Below are 17221 nucleotides of genomic sequence, written 5' to 3'. Positions count from 1 at the left end.
CTGGCCCCATAAAATGAGTTTGGGAGTGTTCCTTCTCTTCTGTGTTTTGGAAGAGTTGGAGAAGGGTTACCATCATTTCTTTAAATATTGAAATCATCATCAGTCTGGCCAGTTAAATTATCTGGCCCTGCGCTTTTCTTTGTTGGTGCTAGAGGCCTGCCCTTAGCACAGATTTCAGGACTTGGATTAGAACCAAAACTTCTGACCCTGCCCAGGGCTGAGATGGTCAGACCTCTTTAGGCATTTCACCTCGGGGAGATAGGAAGTGCTTTGCAAACCCTTTGCCACCTGCCTCCGAGATTACTTGCCTGCTCCTGGACTTCTCCTCGAGAGCCGCCCCCCGGGGACAAGAGAAAGGACTTGAGTGGAGTTTGTGAATATTAGAGTAACAAAGTGCAACTACCCAGGGCTTTGGCCTGAGCCCTTAATCCTGCAGATTAACTCCTGCAGCTTCCATGCCTTGCTATTTGGAGAGGGAGGAGGACCCTCTCTGAGAACACAACCAGTTTTTTGTTTTGTTTTGTTTTGTTTAAGATTTTATTTATTGAGGCACCTGGGTGGCTCAGTCAGCAGACACCTTTGGCTCAGGTCATGATCCCAGGGTCCTGGGTTGGAGTTCTGGTCGGGCTCCCTGCTTAGCAGGAAGCCTGCTTCTCCCTCTCCCACTCCCCCCTGCTTGTGTTCCCTCTCTCGCTGTGTTTCCCTCTGTCAAATAAATAAAATCTTAAAAAAAAAAAAAAAAAAGATTTTATTTATTTATTTGACAGAGTGAGTGAGAGTGAGAGCACAGACAGGGGGCGCAGCAGAGGGATAGGGAAAAGCAGACTCCCCACTGAGCAAGGGAGCCTGAGGTGGGGCTCAGTTCCAAGACCCTGGAATCATGACCCAAGCCGAAGGCAGACATTTAACTGACTGAGCCACCCAGGTGCCCCAACCAGTTCTGAACTTAAAATTTCTGCTCTTCCTTTCTTCACACATCCTGCTTCTTATCTAGATCCTGTTGAGTTTGCTTACCTTGTGCTACATGATTTAAATCAAAGCCTGTCAGACAAAGGGTTCTGAACAATTATTTATTGACTGGAAAGGCAACCCTATAAATAACTCCTTTTCTAATTGCCCATGGGAATTAGCATTTTTGCTTAAGAAAAAAAAAATTCCCAGGTGAACAAAAAGAATCCCAGTGATGGCCCTGTAGGAGGATTGTGTCTGTAAAAGATTTTGTTTGGTGGAGAGCCTAGACTAATAATGTCAGCTAACCATTCCGCCTCGTAATGCAGACTTGACCTCCCTCCCAGTCCCTCAGTGCATGTGGGCTCTTCCTTCATTGCTGGGAGGGGTGAGGTGCCAAGGAGAGAAGAGGTTTGTCTGGTTCTGGGCAAGAGTATCTTTTTTCAGTCAGTTGTGGCTTCCCTCAGGAAATGTGCTTGGAGTTCCTGCCGTGTGCCAAGGCCAGGGTGAGTCCCCTGGCCCTCTCAGAAGCAAGACACCCCAGAGTCTTGCCTGCGGACATGAGTCTAGAGAGGTGGACAGACCCAGAATAAGTGCCTTGGAAGGAGATGGGTGTTGCAAAGAAGAGGTGCAGGGGGCCACAGCAGTGTGGCGAGGGAGGGGCTGGCCGAACCTCTCGGGGAGGTGGAGGAAGGCAGCCGTGTTTATGTGGGCATCTCAAGGTTGACACAGTTGGCTAGGTAAAAGAGGAAGTGAGGGGTGAGCGCCTACCAGGCAGAGAGAACAGCGTGTCCGAGGCTGCGAATGGTTAAGTGCATAGTTCTGCGGGGACTGAGAGAACTCCAGTTCGCTGGAGGCGTGCACAGTAAGGACGGAGTAGCCTTTGATGATGGACAGAGTCAGACAGCGAATGGAGGTTTTGGGAATACTGTGCCCCTTTCTCCTTTCCCTCGTGAGTGCCGGGGGGAGGATCGGGCTGGTATTAGCTCCGTGCATCTCTCTGACCCAGTGGGCAATCAAGCAGGCACTTGCTTTGGTGGAACTTTGTTGCTGGGATGTGTCTTGTCTGTCTCTGGCTCAGCTCAGCTCTGCTGGCCTCCGACGACAGGGACGGAGTCTGGCTTAGGTCCAGGGCTCGTTGTGGGCATGCAGTAGGTGCTCACTCAAGTGTGTCTTCAGGTGACCTGAGTTCTCTGAGTTTCTGTGTTCTTTTCTCTCAGAGTGGACGAGGATGAGGATGACCCAGAGGAAGAACATGTAACTAAGGTAAGACATTGTGTCGTGGGTATTCTGGGCTTGGTCCTGAGTCCAGGGCTCTGTGTCTGCTCTTGGCTTCTTCTCGCTCTGTCATCAACAAAGAGCCTCCAGTCTCCTGACTCTGGGGCTCCCCAGATCCAGACCTCGGTGTTGGGGTGCTCACTTGGCAGGCCCATGGACCGGTGGTGTCTGTCTGGAGGTGTTAGGGGGTAAGGCCAGGCCTGAGCAAGAGCACCCTGCCCTTTGGCTCCCTCTTCTCTTGTCTGGGTTTCCGTTGGCATGGAGCGCTGGGAGGTATGTAGGGTTCAGACATCTGTCATGATTAAAAACATTTGGTTTCATTTGTGTAAGACTTTGGTTTTCTCTGTTAAAAGTAGATATTTTCTCCCTGTTTCTCATCTCTTCTCGCTCTTAGGCTTGGAGGAGCATAGAGCACAGCTCAGCTCCCCTTGTCCTACTGCGAGCCTGACCCCCCAGCCTTTAGGGAGGAGTGTGTGGACAGCCCACCCCCGACACGCTCACCAGAATCTGTTCTTTCCCACTGGGGAACCACAGCTCAGGGAGGCAGCCTGTCCTGAGATGACCAAGCCCTGTGAAGTGGCCGGATTCATGGCTGAGCAGGACTGATGGGAGGAACTCCATGTTGTGGGTGTTCTTGTAAACTTCTGGAGCTGAGTGGGGGAGGTGGGGACTGCCTGGGCCCCGCGTTAGTGAGATCTGCTGTGGGACAGAGTCCCATTGCTTTAGGTTTGTGTGTGTGTGGCCACTGTCCCCAGTTTCTCAGCCTACTGGGCCGTGCATTCCTTGATGTGCAGAGAATGGAGATCTTGTAGTCTGGTTTCTGAAATCCCCTGCTCCTCCACGGAGCAGATTTACTACTGCAGTCGGACACACTCCCAGCTGGCTCAGTTTGTGCACGAGGTACGGAGGAGCCCCTTTGGCAAGGACACCCGGCTCGTCACCCTCGGCTCTCGGCAGGTACATGCAGTCTTTGCGTCTTGACCTGGGTGCCATCCCGCTCCCTTTCCTGGGCCTTCATCTTCCTCTTCCAGGCATGGAAGGATGGTGCGCCCAGGCCCAGGGCTTGCCGTGCAGTGGGAGGATCGGCCTCTTCTGGTTCCTGGCAGGGTGCTGGACAGGCCCCAGAGGGTTGCTGTATATCATGTTGTGACTGCTGTGGCTCTCTCTTTGCCTCTGTCTTCTAGAATCTTTGTATAAATGATGATGTGAAGACCCTGGGTTCTGCACAGCTCATCAATGACCGCTGCATGGAGATGCAGAGAAGCAAACACGGTAGCCCCCATCACTAGAGCCGTGCACGGACCCTGGGGTGGTCGTGTAGCCTGGGGCAGTACTGAGAAGTGGTGGGGAGTGGGCTGGAAGTGGACCCGGGACGCGGGAGATAGTGTCTTATAGATTCTTTTTTTTTTTTTTTTTTTTTTTTTTTTAAGATTTTATTTATTTACTTGACAGAGAGAAATCACAAGTAGATGGAGAGGGAGGCAGAGAGAGAGAGAGAGGGAAGCAGGCTCCCTGCTGAGCAGAGAGCCCGATGCGGGCCTCGATCCCAGGACCCTGAGATCATGACCTGAGCCGAAGGCAGTGGCTTAACCCACTGAGCCACCCAGGCGCCCGGGAGATAGTGTCTTAAGTGGCAGTGACAGTGGAGCTTGCAGCTGGGTCTTTCCTTAAGGTCGTCTCCTTGGGAAAGGCATTTTGCTTTTTGGGTCAGTGTCTAGTCCAGAACCCTCGCTCTAAGATGGTTTTATTGGCTTTTTCTAGAGAACATAAAATTAAATGCCCAAATGGTGAGACCTTCCTAAATAGTAGTGGGAAGGGTCATGGACTTGGGTCTTGACATTTTAGACCCAGTGCTGGCCCCGTCGACTGGTGTCATTCCTTGTGCCTCTGCCCCCTCAGAGAGGAACAGAGCTGAGGAAGAGAAGCCCAAGAGGAGAAGGCAGGAGCACCGGGCCGCATGCCCCTTCTATGGCTACGAGCAGCTGCAGCTCCTCCGAGACCAGGTCCTGGTGGGGGTGAAGGACATTGAGCAGTTGGTGGCACTGGGGAAGGAGGCTCGGGCCTGTCCCTATTACGGGAGCCGGTTTGCCATTCCAGCAGCCCAGGTAAAGACCTTAGAGGGTCGGACAGTAACTCTTGGCTCCATCTGTGGGCTCTGCCACAAGGGATTTCCTCATTCCTCTTAATTTGGGAGGATGTACCTGGCTGTGGATGGATGACCACACAGCACCCAGGAGCCAGTGCGTGGGAGTGGGGGTGTCCTGTGGCTCTAGGTTGCAGGAACAGATGGCCTTACTGGGGACAGCAGATAAGAACTGATAAGGGTGTGCAGTCCTAAAGAAACCAGAGTCCGGGGGCACCGGGCAGCAGGAAGCTGAGAAGATGCAGTCAGGGTGCTGCAGACAGAAATGTGTTTCCAAACAGCCTTTCAGACCAACCATCCTGACATAGGCACCTGCCTGTCGGTGTGGGAGAAGGCTGTCTTCTTTCGACTCGCCATGTTGAGGCTCATCTTTACACTGCCCATTTGGATGGGCATTTGCGTCTGCCCATTTGACAGATCCAAAATATTGTTATTTGGTATGGTTTTACTGTCTTCTTGCCACTGTTTCATTCAAGTGACTTTTGGAAATAGAGTTTCATTTGTGGAGAATTCCATACAAGCAAAAAAAGATTAGGTAGCTTTTCAGAAATACAGGGAACAATGTTAGTAATGATTTTACAGCAGCTAAATGCTCGTTAGTATACTACCCTGAACTATGTTGCGTAAATGCTCAGAGGGAAATTCTAGAACCTTCTCAGCCTCCACCATTGTTGCATGATTTCCTGGGGTCTGTCTGCTGTGTCACAAGATCAGTGCCATAGATACGTGTGTGCAAATATAAGGTGCCCTGAGATTTTCGTGATCTTGACTTTTTGAGATAGCTGTCACCTCATTTTTGCTTTGTAGTATCCCACAGAAAACGCTAAGGCAGGTATTATCCATATGTACACATGAGGACACAGGCCCAGAAAGGCTAAGTGATTTACCTGTTTTCTCACAGGAGGTGGGTAATGGTGCCAGATTAAAGCTGGGCCTTAAGTTACCAGTTTTCTAGAGTTTCACTTTATCAATATTCTTTTAACTGGGAAATCGGTCTCATAAGTAGCACCGAAAAATTTACAGAGTTCTTATTTTTGTTGCCCCGACCTCTGACCCTTGGCCCTCATTTGAGATAGAGTTTATTAAGTCCATTTTTCCCATGAAGAAACTAAGGCTCAGAAAGGTTAAATGACTTTCGCAAGTCACACAGCTAAGAAGTCACAGCCCTGGGACCAGAGTGCAGGGCTACCTTCTAGTACACCAGGGGTGTTCACAGTGTTTTGAGGAACCTCGGGTGCCTCAGGGGTATTGATAAGGCTGGGCAGGGGTTCCACACTCCTCTCTGCTCCCCCTCTCCCCACCCCCACTTTTGGTTCAGTCAGAATCAGACTGGCTAAAACGATTTGCATCAGACAATTAGAGTAGGCGGGGAACACTTGCCAAAGCAAGGAGTACCCCCCCACCCCCAACCTCCCCCAGCACTGCTCAGGCGGCCGCTCTTCCCCCCAGCTCGTGGTGCTGCCCTACCAGATGCTGCTGCACGCGGCCACCCGCCAGGCTGCGGGCATCCGGCTACAGGGCCAGGTGGTGCTCATCGATGAGGCACACAACCTGATCGACACCATCACGGGCATCCACAGTGCAGAGGTCAGCGGTTCTCAGGTGGGTCAGCCTCTCCTGTCTTGGGCCAGGGCCTGCCATGGGGCAGAGGGATGTGGAGGGACGTGGATCATTTTTCTCTAAGCCCTGGAATTGGTCTGGAGGTGGCTTGGGAGAGGGTGCCTTGAGTCGGGGCAGTGGACTCGTCGGGGGCTAACTGGCTTTTCAGCAGATAGTAGAACTATGGGGGACCCAGCTAAGGGGAAGTGGTTCATGTCCTTGCTCTTCACTGTCCTAGGTCAGTCATCCTGAGTCCCTCCAGCCCAGGTGCTAGTATCCTATTCTCTGTAAGCCAGGATGATACGGCGAAGGAAGCAGGGGTCCTCACGTAGTTTGGCATTGTTAGCCTTGCTTTGAGGGATGCTCAGGGTTTCCGAGGGCCACTGTTGATTACCTCTTCTCTGCCATGGCCTGTGTGCAGTATCATGAATTTTCACACTGCCTCCGCATGGGCTGTTGTTCCCAGTTAACACTGAGAACTCAGATTCGGGGGGCTTTAAGCAGTGTGCCGAAAATCACACAGCTTAGGAGTGTGGAGTTGGAACTTGACCACTGGTTTCTGACCCTGAAGCTCATGTGGTATTCCTACCACCCCCCTTTTTTTTTATTATTTTATTAGCACATGTGCATGGTGGGGGGTGGGGATGGGGTAGGAGGAGCAGAGGGAGTGGGAGAAGCAGGCTTCCTGCTGAGCGGGGAGCCTGATGCTGGACTCGATCCCAGGACCCTGAGATTGTGACCTGAGTGAAGTTAAACACTTAACTGAGTGAGTCACCCACGTGCCTCCCACCACTTCTACTGACCTTAGGCCAGGGTTGACCTTAGGCCAGAGTGTAATGGCTACCTCGAACCACTTCTCTGCTTAGTGGAAAATACATCTTTGCCCAAAGTAGTAAAAACTAACAGGGAGATTCATTACCTGAAAGAGTTAGCCTCTTGCTGTTTTCACTGACCTAAAGTGGATACTGCAGCAGAACTTCCCTTCCTTGACCTCTCAGCTCCCAGCAGCCTCAAGGCCTTTGGTCTCTACCCAGGCCCACTCCCTTTACTGCTTCCCATGTGGCATGGCTGGCATTTTCTAGGCATAATCTTAAGATAGAGCCTGGCCTGCCCTCACGCCCATTCTCTGTTCTCTCCAGCTCTGCCAGGCCCATTCCCAGTTGCTCCAGTATATGGAACGATATGGGTAAGACACTGCCTTCTGAGGGGAAGGGAAAGTCCTGCTCAGTCTCAGAGAAAGCACTGGGGTCTCCACCTCTGGCCTGGGCCCAGCGCCAGGGAGACCCTGTTCCCCTCCTGTTCACGATGGTGTGTATCCCACACAGGTCGAGCATGCTCAGGATGCCACAGCTGGCTACAAGGCCTTGGGCCATGGCGAGCCTTCTCTTCTGGGGGTGTATTTGTTGCTCGTGGCCTGCTTTTGGAAGACACTAGACAGAAAGGCCTGAGTTTGAGGCACTTGGAAGGGAAGTTGCTTGTGGAGTACTACCACTTGATGTCCATTCGTGTCTCCTCAGGAAGCGTCTGAAGGCCAAGAACTTGATGTACATCAAACAGATCCTGTATCTGTTGGAGAAGTTTGTGACTGTGTTGGGTGGTAAGGAGCCCTGTGCCCTCCCTGACCCCTGGCCTGCTAAGGTTGTGTGGTCTGTTCCCTGGATGCCAGTCAGGACACCTGGGTTTTCTGCATCCCCAAGAATTATCTTCGCCAAGATTCTTCTCTCTTACAGCTTAGTTGAATTGTCTAGCCTTAGATCTTTTTTTAGATTCCTAGTTTATTTCCCCCTGTTCTGATTCCTTTTTATTTTGCCAGACCCTACTCGGTCCCAGGTAGTAATAACAGCGTAGTATAATGGGACCGTGTGAAGTCACTTTGGAGCATACCTTTGAGGAAAGCACGGAACACAGGCGAGCTCACCCTTGTGGACAGCTAAGTAAACTAGAGCTCAGAGCAGGGGTGTGAACTGTCTCTGCTTCGTGATCCTAATGGCGGGACTCTTGTGGCTCCAGGTCCATGTGGCTCTCACGATTCTGTGTCACCTGCCTTTTCTTTTGTTGCATGGCTGTCTACCTGAAGGCTTACATACAAGCTGAGTTCTAGGAAGCCAGGGGACCATTTTGTTGGAGGGATTTTGCCTAGCGCTGGTGCTCTTCCCTTCCATCTCTACTTTGCCCCTGGGCAGCTCCTTGGGTCTGCCTAAAGTAGGGTGGTCACTTGGTCCCAGCCTCTCTGGAGGAGGTGTGAAAAGAATGAAACCCACAAGGCTTTGGGCTCCATGTGCAAACACGGGTCAGATTCTGAGGCTACCTTGAGCCTCCTGTCTTCTCAGCAGGTTTTTGGGTGCTTATACATGGCAGAAAAATCTGTTAATTACGAATGCTCTTATTTAAGGAGTCCAGTGTTCAGTGTGAGGAGCTGGGGGTTAGAGAGTCACCATCCTGACCAGCTTGAATTCTCTATTTTAGGGAACATTAAGCAAAATCCCAACACACAGAGCCTTTCACAGACAGGTAAGAGGACTGCCTTCAGAGGCCCAGAGCTGCTCTGAGCCAGTTCTGAGCTCACGTCTGGGACCACGTCTGGTCTTCCCCTCTTCCGAGGAAGGATTTCAAGGCCCTTTGTTTACCCCTAAGGGACAGAGCTGAAGACCATCAATGACTTCCTCTTTGAGAGCCAGATTGACAACATCAACCTGTTCAAGGTAGAGATTTTCATCCTTTTGTGTCCAATTTGCTTATATTGCTCACCATCTGTGAGCAGAACGCTGTGTGAAGACGAAGGAATAAAAAGTAAATTCCAAATTCCTAATGTCAGGCAGTCTAGAAGTCTGAGGATCTACAGCATAGGTGTTTGTAATCACTTACCCCTGAAGGCATTGCATCAGCAAGAAAAAAGTAATCTCTAACCCAGGGTTGAAGGGTCCTAGGGACTAGGGAGAAAAGGTGCCTTTCATTGTCCCAAATAAGCACAAACAGAAATTCCCAGGTCCTTTGCCTTGTTCCATCTTTCTTCGGGCACAGTCTCTGCCCTGCCTTCGGGAGCATGATCCTGCTGTTGGGTTGAGGTGGCTGTGAACTGCCTCCCCTCCGCCCCCTAAGGCCTTGGACTTGTGTGCAGCCTCTAGTGGGAGCTCGCTCCAGGCCTGCTGTGCAGGATCCCACCGCCATTGCTCGACTCACGACTCAGGGATTCTAAGTTACTGACAATACAGCGCACTTACTGCGTTCACGGCAGGGCACCAGGTTTTGTGACTCCAGGGTAGGATGTACCATCATTGCTCAGAAGCAGAGGGACCCGAGGCTGGGAGAGGTCACCCCCGGAGGGACAGGCATAGGTCACACACAAGTGAGCAGATGGTACCTGGCGTGTTAGCCCCCCTGCCTGGACTCCAGACCCTTTGCTTTCCCTCCGGCCTTCCCATTTGTCTTCACACACACACCCAACTTACCCGTTTTGGTCCCCGTCACTGCCATGACCCCATCAGACAGGCTGTCAGTCTAGCCCTTTTTGACTCCTTTCTTCTCCCTTTGGGTCCTGCATCTAAATGGTCACCGGCTCCCAGAGCCAGAAATAGCTCTTGAACTTCTGGAGCCTTTCCATTCCCATGGCTGCCACATCAGGAGAGGCTCTTTTCTTCTTGCCTTCTCCCTGCTCTCCCTGCTCGCATTCCCTCTCCCTTCTGCTCTCTTTCCCACACTATGGTCTAGTGGAGCTCCGCTGAAAGATAGCACCCTTTTTAGAAATCTTCAAAGGCTTCAACTCGCTGTCTTCCTTTCCAGGCTACACATAGTGTACGCACCAGACACGCCTGAACAAACCCAAGCTTTACCTCCTTCGTGCCTTTGCTCCTACAGGGTTTTTTTTTTTACTCTTACAGGTTTTTTAAGACTTAATCTTTCAAGGTTAAGCTTAGGTGCTGTCACATTGAAGGAGATTAGGGGACCTTTCTAGAGGGTTGGAGCCATGCACACACGTGTGAGGGGACTGCCTGCACGAGGCTTCCACCATGCTGTGTGGGGGTGGTAGGAGAGGCAGGACCTCAGAGGAGGGTGACCCACTTGGCCAACAAGGAGGCTGTGGGCTCCTGGGGCGGGGGAGGGCAAGCAGGGAGTCCTGCTTCCCTGGGGTTGGGGAAGCTGGTGGTTTCTTTTTTCCAGCAAATGGTGGCCAGATACCTGCAGTAGGCTTTCTTTCACAGGTGCGGCGCTACTGTGAGAGGAGCATGATCAGCAGAAAGGTGTGCCCTCCCCTTCCCAGGTCTGGCTAGAGTCTGCAGCACCCTAGTGCTGCCCCCTGCCTTTCAGAGTCACTTTTGCTCCCTTCCTGTTGCATGGCTCGCTGGGTGGGGGGTGGGGGTGCTAGAGGCCTCATGGCAGGTGGGGGTAGGGGGCAAGGTGCGGGCTGTCTGGGGTACGGCAGAACCTGCCTCCATCCAGAGCTCTCACTGCTGCACCCTTATTCCTCCCTGTGTTCTCTTACTCCGTCCCAGCTCTTCGGCTTCACAGAAAGGTATGGCGCAGTCCTCACACCCTCCAGGGAGCAGCCCAGACTGGCTGGGTTCCAGCACTTCCTGCAGACCCTGCAGCCCACAGTGACCGAGAGTGAGTTAGGAGGCGGGAGATTGGGCTGCACGCAGGGGACAGGAACGTCCATTCCTCGTGCCTGGACTCTACTCTTGGGAAGAATGGCTTTAGGCTTGCCACAGGAGGCCTTCCCACTGCCTCTGTGGTCACAGACCCTCTTCCTTTTGCTCTGTACAGCTCCTGTGAGCCCTGTGGAGGAGGGCGAGGCCAGGCTGCCACGGCCAGCTTCCCCGCTGATGCACATCGAATCCTTCTTAGCAGCCCTCACCACTGCCAACCAGGATGGCAGGGTCATCCTGAGCCGCCAAGGTAATCCCAAGGAAGAGCCGGCGTGGGCCGCCAAGCCAGAGCATGGAGAGACTCGTGACGCCTCCTGGGCGAGGATCAGGAAGCGGGTGCTGGTGACTGGTCTGCTGGCCTGTGGTGAGGGGGGTGCGAGGCACTAGGACAGTGGGGCACCTTGGGCCAGGCTGCGAGGGAGGCCATGTGGCCTGGTGGTTGTGGTTAGGTGGTTTGAGTCTGGATTCCCTCACCTCCAAGCTTTATTTCATTGTCTCTCTGAAGATCAATGTACAAGGGTAGATGTCTCTACCACAGGGTTATCCTGGAGATTAAATGGGACCTCATCAAAGAGCAAAGTGATATCCCTGTGGTTCCTGCATAGACATGACCATAGACACAACCGAGCTCCCTTCTGCCTCAGACTCATGGAAGTCTTTGTTGGGCCTGCAGCCCACACCCCTGCCCCACAGAGCTGTCTTTCTTTTTTTCAGGAAGTCTTTGTCAGAGTAGCCTCAAATTCTTGCTCCTGAATCCAGCCGTACACTTTGCCCAGGTGGTGAAGGAATGCCGGGCCTTGGTCATCGCGGGGGGCACTATGCAGCCGGTAAGGGAACCAGAGCCCGCCTCTTGTGCTCCAGGTGCTGGGATGGGACAGCTGCACTGTCAGCCCTCTTCCTGTCCAGTGGGCCCCCAAACCAGAAGGGGGTCAGCTTGAGCAGGCTGAGCAGTGCCCACCAGGTGGCATTTCTGTACGGTCTCAGGCCTGGGCCTTTAGCCCGGGGCCATGGGTGGGCGAGGGTGTAAGGGCACTGCTGCGCATTTGGTGCTTCTGGAGCCACAGGACCACATTTCTCCCAGAGACAGCTGTTCTGGAATCGCAGGCCTCCATCCAGTGCCTAAGTGCCGTGCCTTTCTTGGACCCACCAGGGATACCACCTTCCCTCTCTTACAAATTCACACACACACACACACACAAGTATTTTGCTTTCATTGTAGAAAGCAGAGACCAGCAAAAGCAGGGGGGAAAAAAAGATAATTCCACCACCAAAAGATTTGTTTTAGTGTATATCATTATAGTAGTCTTTGTGTGTAATTTTTACAAATACACATACATGTTTTAAAAACAAAAATCTCCATCTCTACATGCTGTTGCTACGATTCAGATTTCTCAGCCAGCAACAGAATGTCATAAACATTTTTCCTTGTCAGTAGTGTGCATTTATCCCACCACACTCCGGCTCTACTCTGTTATGTGAATATGTTATATTTTGTAGAACCACTCTTCTTTTGTTAGGTATTTGGGTGATTTCCAGTTTTTCTCTGTTTTAAGCAACATGAAGGCACAGAGAACCACATCTCTGCACAGCGGTTCTGTCCCCAGGGTATGTGTGGCGCGGGATTGAGCCAGTGGAAGGGTCCTCAGTGCCCGCACACTCTGGTCCCTCTCCTCTGCCACTGGAACCACTCCTGCCACTTTGTTAGTTTTCCATTTTTCTTGTGTATAGACTCAGATTTTTGTCAACAAATTAAAATCATCTCTAGTCCTTGTTGCTTTTGATGCTCAGGTGCTTCAGGCTCGGCCCCTCAGAGCCCCCACATGCTGCCCTTGGTCCTTGACAAGGCCCTTATTGGCCTTGGGATGCTTTCTTGCTTTTTGGCACAACAGAATGCAGAATGTCCGGGGCCACCTTTCTTTGCCCCAGATCTGGAATCCTTCATTTCTCCAAGTAACCTGGCTTCCTTATTTGGGGATTGGTATGTGGAAACCAGCGTCCGGGTGCGGGGGGTGTTGGTCGTGCTCCTGGATTGTAATTGCTTTTCTGTAGACAGACTGGGGAAGATAGAGCTTTAAAAAATCATGAGTATTTCTAAATGAAAATCCATGAATTTGTTTGACCTTACACTGTATATCTTTTTTCTTGAGCTGAACATTTGGTTTTTTAAGATGTTTGTTCTATCTTATTACTTACTTGCACTCTTATTTACTTACTTACTTACTTACTACTTACTTGCACAGGAGACCTCAAATACTTTCCTATACTACGGATAGTCTAACAGTAAACTAGTGATTGAAATTTAATTTCTTTGCGTTTATTTTTGCTCTGAGAGTGTACCCACTAAGGATGTCTGCTCACTAAGGATTTGAAGTCACTGGAATTAAGGCTCCTTGTGTGCTTCTGTTGTGACTGTGACAAAGGGTCCTCTTTACTGCCGTCTGTTTTCAGTTTTAGCGTTTGCTTTTTAATTTTTGATTTAATATGTTTTTAAAATATGTAAACACCTATATGGTTCAGAAGTCGAAACTGTCTGGAAGGTGCCTTCAGAAAGTTCCACTTTTGCGCGTCTGCAGGCTGCTGTCTGTGCTCAGAGGCAGTCACTTTTACGACTACGGGTCTGTCCTTGCCTGCTTTCATTGCATTTCTCTGCAGAACTGAGCAAATACATGTACTCACTTCTCTCTCTCCCTGTTCTTCTGTCAGTGGCTGTGGCGCCAGTGTTGTGGCGCTCACGCCGTTTGGTAGCCGTTGCGGGTGTGTGTCTTGCCTGCCAGCGGGCACTCTACCCTGCAAGAGTGTGGTGAGCGCATGCGCTGGGCTCTCCCAAAGGGCAGTTGTACGCTCAGAGATCACATGCAGGAGTATCCCTGCGCAGGTGTTGGCTTGTGGAGCTGTACCTTCAGGGGGCACTGCCAGGCTAAAAAGTAAAAAATACATCCAGCTTACAAAATACTGTCCAGGAAACATGGAGGGGTCACGCCTTAGGATTCTTGCCAATTCAGTAGGTGAAAATCCAGAGTGCTTTAAAATTACAAACGTATATGTCTGCCCCACCCCTCCAACCCCCAGAGGTCCTTCTCCGGTAGTTGAGGCTGGGACCTGGACGTGTGGATTTTGTCTTGAATTCCCACAGGTGCTCTCGGTTGCCTAGTCAGGGGTGAGAAGCACTGTGCCCAGCTCACCAGATTTCCCGTGCTGTTCCTACAGGCTCACTGAAACTATCCAACACTGGGTTATTGTTACTTATTTATTTATTTTTGCCCATTTATTATCTGCTTACCTTTTACCTCTTTTTTCCTGTTCTTATGTACATACTGTGCCAGGCCAGACTTTTGTCTTCCCCAAAGTGCGGCGCGCTCGCTCTCCCTCCCTGCCAGGGCCCCCTGCCTGCTCAGGCCTGCGGTCCCCGGTCCTCTCAGGGATCACAGAGCCCTACTGTTGTGGTCTGCAGGTGTCTGACTTCCGGGAGCAGCTGCTGGCCTGTGCTGGGGTGGAAGCTGAGCGAGTGGTGGAGTTTTCCTGTGGTGAGAATCCCTGTCCAGGGTGGAATGGGCCACGGGTCACTCTCCGGCCCCTTGTCGTCATGGTTTGACCCTGTGCTCTCATCCGGCCCCAGGGACTGAGGAGCCTGTGAGATGGGAGCTCAGTCCTTTGCCAACTCTCGCGTGGGCTCACATCTCTCTGCTCCCGCACGGTGGCCTCCACCACCGTGGGGAGGTCTGAGTACCACCCACTTGTGCTGCGGGAGCAGGCGCGTGGGCGAGTGTGGGAACTGCTCTTCCTGGCATGGAGACCGGGATGGGGAACACGCTTTCCAGGCCCTGCCTTACGGACTCGTCAGCCCCTTGTTTTCAGCCCCTCCCTGGGGTCTCTGCAGGTCATGTGATCCCACCAGACAATATCTTGCCCCTGGTCATCTGCAGCGGCCCCTCCAGCCAGCAGCTGGAGTTCACATACCAGAAGAGAGAGCTGCCACAGATGGTTAGTACCAGCCCGCTCACCTTACCAGCGCCTTCGCCAGGGCAGGAGAGAGATTTCTGGGGTGCTGGGCACCCTGGCCTGCACTTTTAGTGTTCAGGTGTTAGGGAGATTAGTGCTGGGATCTTCCACACGGAGGCGGCCCAGGCTGGATAGTGTCCCATCTGCATGCTCCTTGGGAGGTCTGAGCTCCCCCGTCCCCTCACCGCTTCGACCATTAAATAATGTTTTCTTAGAGCCTTGGGCCATTCCTTCAGGATGAACCTGAGGAAAATCTGCTTGTTTCCTTTGGTTCTTTTGCCATTTGGTTTTATCGCTCCCTGCCCTGTGCAGGAACATGGGGCTTGCGGCCTGTCATGAGAGGCACACATGGGGTTTTCAGTGTCCGATTTGTTGTAGTGGAACTTGTCCCCAGTGGCCCGTAGGCATCGGGAGTTGAGCAGGGAGGCTTCGAATGCTAGCCAGTTTTAGCTCTGGTGCGTTAGCATCGTGATGTGTGTGGGAGGGGGGCGAGGGAGGGAGCGCTTCCGGCCACAGGTCTCCCCCATGACTGCAGTCACACTTGGATCTCTGTATGTGGTTTTGAGTCTCAAAGTCGGGAAGTGCTGTTTGGATATGGCCTCGGGAATGACTCCAGGGAGGGCTGTCTGTCTTCCTTCCTTAGATGGAGGAGACTGGTCGCATTCTCTGTAACCTGTGCACTGTGGTCCCTGGAGGGGTGGTCTGTTTCTTCCCCTCCTATGAGTACCAACGCCAGGTCTATGCCCACTGGGATAAGAGTGGGCTGCTCGCCCGCCTGGCTGTCAGGAAAAAGGTGAGTGACTTCTCAGCTAGAACTCCCACTTATTAGGACAGTGGCACCCAGAGTTCCTGCTAGGATTTCTCATGCATGTCAGAGAACTGTCTGGACTTCGGCTGGCTCCTTACTCCCCCCACTTGGAACCCCTAATCACCTCTGGAGGATTTCCCTAGAACCCTTTGACTCTGGGGGCCTCTCCAGATCCCAGTTTGGAAAACATAAAGGCCACGAGCAGACCTGGGGCCCATGCATTCTGAAACTCTTTCCTGGGAGACATTGTTTTCCTTCAGATATTTCAGGAACCCAAGAAAGCAAACCAGGTGGAACAGGTGCTGGCGGAGTATTCCAGGTGCATTAAGGTGAGAAGTGTAACTCTGAGGCCTTGGGTCCAGAGAACAGCCGGCAGCATTTTGGGTGGCCTTCAAGCTTTGGCTGTACAACCTGGACTGGTATTTCCTGCAGTGTTGTGACCAGGCGGGAGGCACGGTGACAGGTGCACTGCTCCTCTCTGTGGTTGGAGGAAAGATGAGTGAAGGTATTAACTTCTCTGACAACCTTGGCCGGTAAGTTGTGGGCCTCTCATCTCTGGGCTCTGCTGTGTTCACCCTTCACTCCACGAATGGCCAGGTCCCTGCCTGCAAGCTGATGCCAGCAGGAGTCTGCACCCTGGGCTGGCTGCTTAGGTCACTCAGCTCTGTGGGGAGGTAACTTTGGCCCTTTAGCTCCAGGTGGAAATTAGGCAGAGCATAGTTTTGTGGGGACTCCATTCATGTGTCCCGCACTGGGTCTCTTGGCCAAGCACACCTGTTCCCGGTGTGGAGGGAGGTAGAGGCAGCAAGCACAGCTTGAGGGGGGTGACAGAGTGCTGGATGTAGCAATTGATGACAGGAGGGTGAGGCCTGGCCCTTGGCAAACACACTGGGGGCCTGACTGCCCCTGCACCACAGCCTCGTGTTCCTCGGCCCTAGGTGCGTGGTTATGGTAGGCATGCCCTACCCAAACATCAGGTCACCAGAGCTGCAGGAGAAGATGGCCTACCTGGACCAGACCCTAGTGAGTATCTCCAGTGTCCCGAGGCTGGGAGGCATGGCTTGGGAGGAGGTGCTGTTGCCCCTGGGGCTGCAATATTGGGGCTGCAGTGCTGTGCCTTCCCCACTGCCCCCCGATGTGTGCCCGTGTCACCTGTCAGCTCCAGGGCGTGGACGCACCCTTTACCCTCTGGAGCCACTCTGCCAATCTCCTCTGTGGCAGCTGCTGCTGGCCTCGTGCCCGTGATGCCTGCTGCTCTTTCTTCCACACTGAGCGGTGTCATTTTCTCAGAACACTGAGTGGGGGGCGGGGGGAGGCAAGAAAATGCTGACAGGTGCTGTCCTCTGCCCTCCCCAGCCCAGAGGCCCAGGTCAGCCACCACCAGGGAAGGCTTTGGTGGAGAATCTGTGTATGAAGGCTGTCAACCAATCTATAGGTAGGCCTGGGACTGTTCCTGGCTCTTGGGATGCCTGGCAGGAGAATGGGGTGACAGGAAGGAGGGAACACAATAGAAATACACTGTGGGGGAGGCTAGTTTAGCGGAGAGCCCAACCTCTGTCCCCACCTAGGCAGGGCCATTAGGCACCAGAAGGATTTTGCCAGCATAGTGCTTCTGGATCAGCGGTATGCCCGCCCACCTATCCTGGGAAAGCTGCCAGCCTGGATCCGAGACCGTGTAGAGGTCAAAGCCACCTTTGGTCCTGCCTTTGCTGCTATGAGGAAGGTCAGTCCTGCCTTTCCCTCTCTCTGAGAGCCCCCCACCCCTGAGATCTCGTGCCTCACTGCTCTTCCCTGTCTCCCCAG

General features: G+C 52.6%; 1 protein-coding gene across 3 annotated transcripts in view; it reads left to right on the top strand.

The window, feature by feature from the left end:
- The window catches only part of DDX11 (DEAD/H-box helicase 11), a 36760-nt gene that overhangs the window by 18594 nt on the left and 945 nt on the right, over positions 1 to 17221 (top strand). Inside the window, exons 7-27 of one of the 3 annotated variants that reach the window (XM_059184488.1) lie at positions 2169 to 2214; positions 3076 to 3183; positions 3411 to 3498; positions 4126 to 4331; positions 5819 to 5971; positions 7108 to 7154; positions 7486 to 7565; positions 8435 to 8479; positions 8603 to 8670; positions 10168 to 10206; positions 10459 to 10570; positions 10730 to 10861; positions 11326 to 11438; positions 14063 to 14135; positions 14489 to 14592; positions 15254 to 15403; positions 15679 to 15747; positions 15851 to 15951; positions 16357 to 16441; positions 16775 to 16853; positions 16987 to 17141. In XM_059184488.1, the coding sequence (XP_059040471.1) occupies positions 2169 to 2214; positions 3076 to 3183; positions 3411 to 3498; positions 4126 to 4331; positions 5819 to 5971; positions 7108 to 7154; positions 7486 to 7565; positions 8435 to 8479; positions 8603 to 8670; positions 10168 to 10206; positions 10459 to 10570; positions 10730 to 10861; positions 11326 to 11438; positions 14063 to 14135; positions 14489 to 14592; positions 15254 to 15403; positions 15679 to 15747; positions 15851 to 15951; positions 16357 to 16441; positions 16775 to 16853; positions 16987 to 17141 (2053 nt within the window). Of the gene's footprint in view, positions 1 to 2168; positions 2215 to 3075; positions 3184 to 3410; positions 3499 to 4125; positions 4332 to 5818; positions 5972 to 7107; positions 7155 to 7485; positions 7566 to 8434; positions 8480 to 8602; positions 8671 to 10167; positions 10207 to 10458; positions 10571 to 10729; positions 10862 to 11325; positions 11439 to 14062; positions 14136 to 14452; positions 14593 to 15253; positions 15404 to 15678; positions 15748 to 15850; positions 15952 to 16335; positions 16442 to 16774; positions 16854 to 16986; positions 17142 to 17221 lie in introns of all 3 variants that reach the window. The other 2 variants (XM_059184487.1, XM_059184486.1) reach the window with 2 other exon arrangements.

Source organism: Mustela lutreola, chromosome 8, assembly GCF_030435805.1.
Source record: "Mustela lutreola isolate mMusLut2 chromosome 8, mMusLut2.pri, whole genome shotgun sequence".
Lineage (NCBI taxonomy): Eukaryota > Metazoa > Chordata > Mammalia > Carnivora > Mustelidae > Mustela > Mustela lutreola.
The sequence above is the reverse complement of the archived record's forward strand: the minus strand, read 5'-3'. Positions and strand labels throughout refer to the sequence as shown.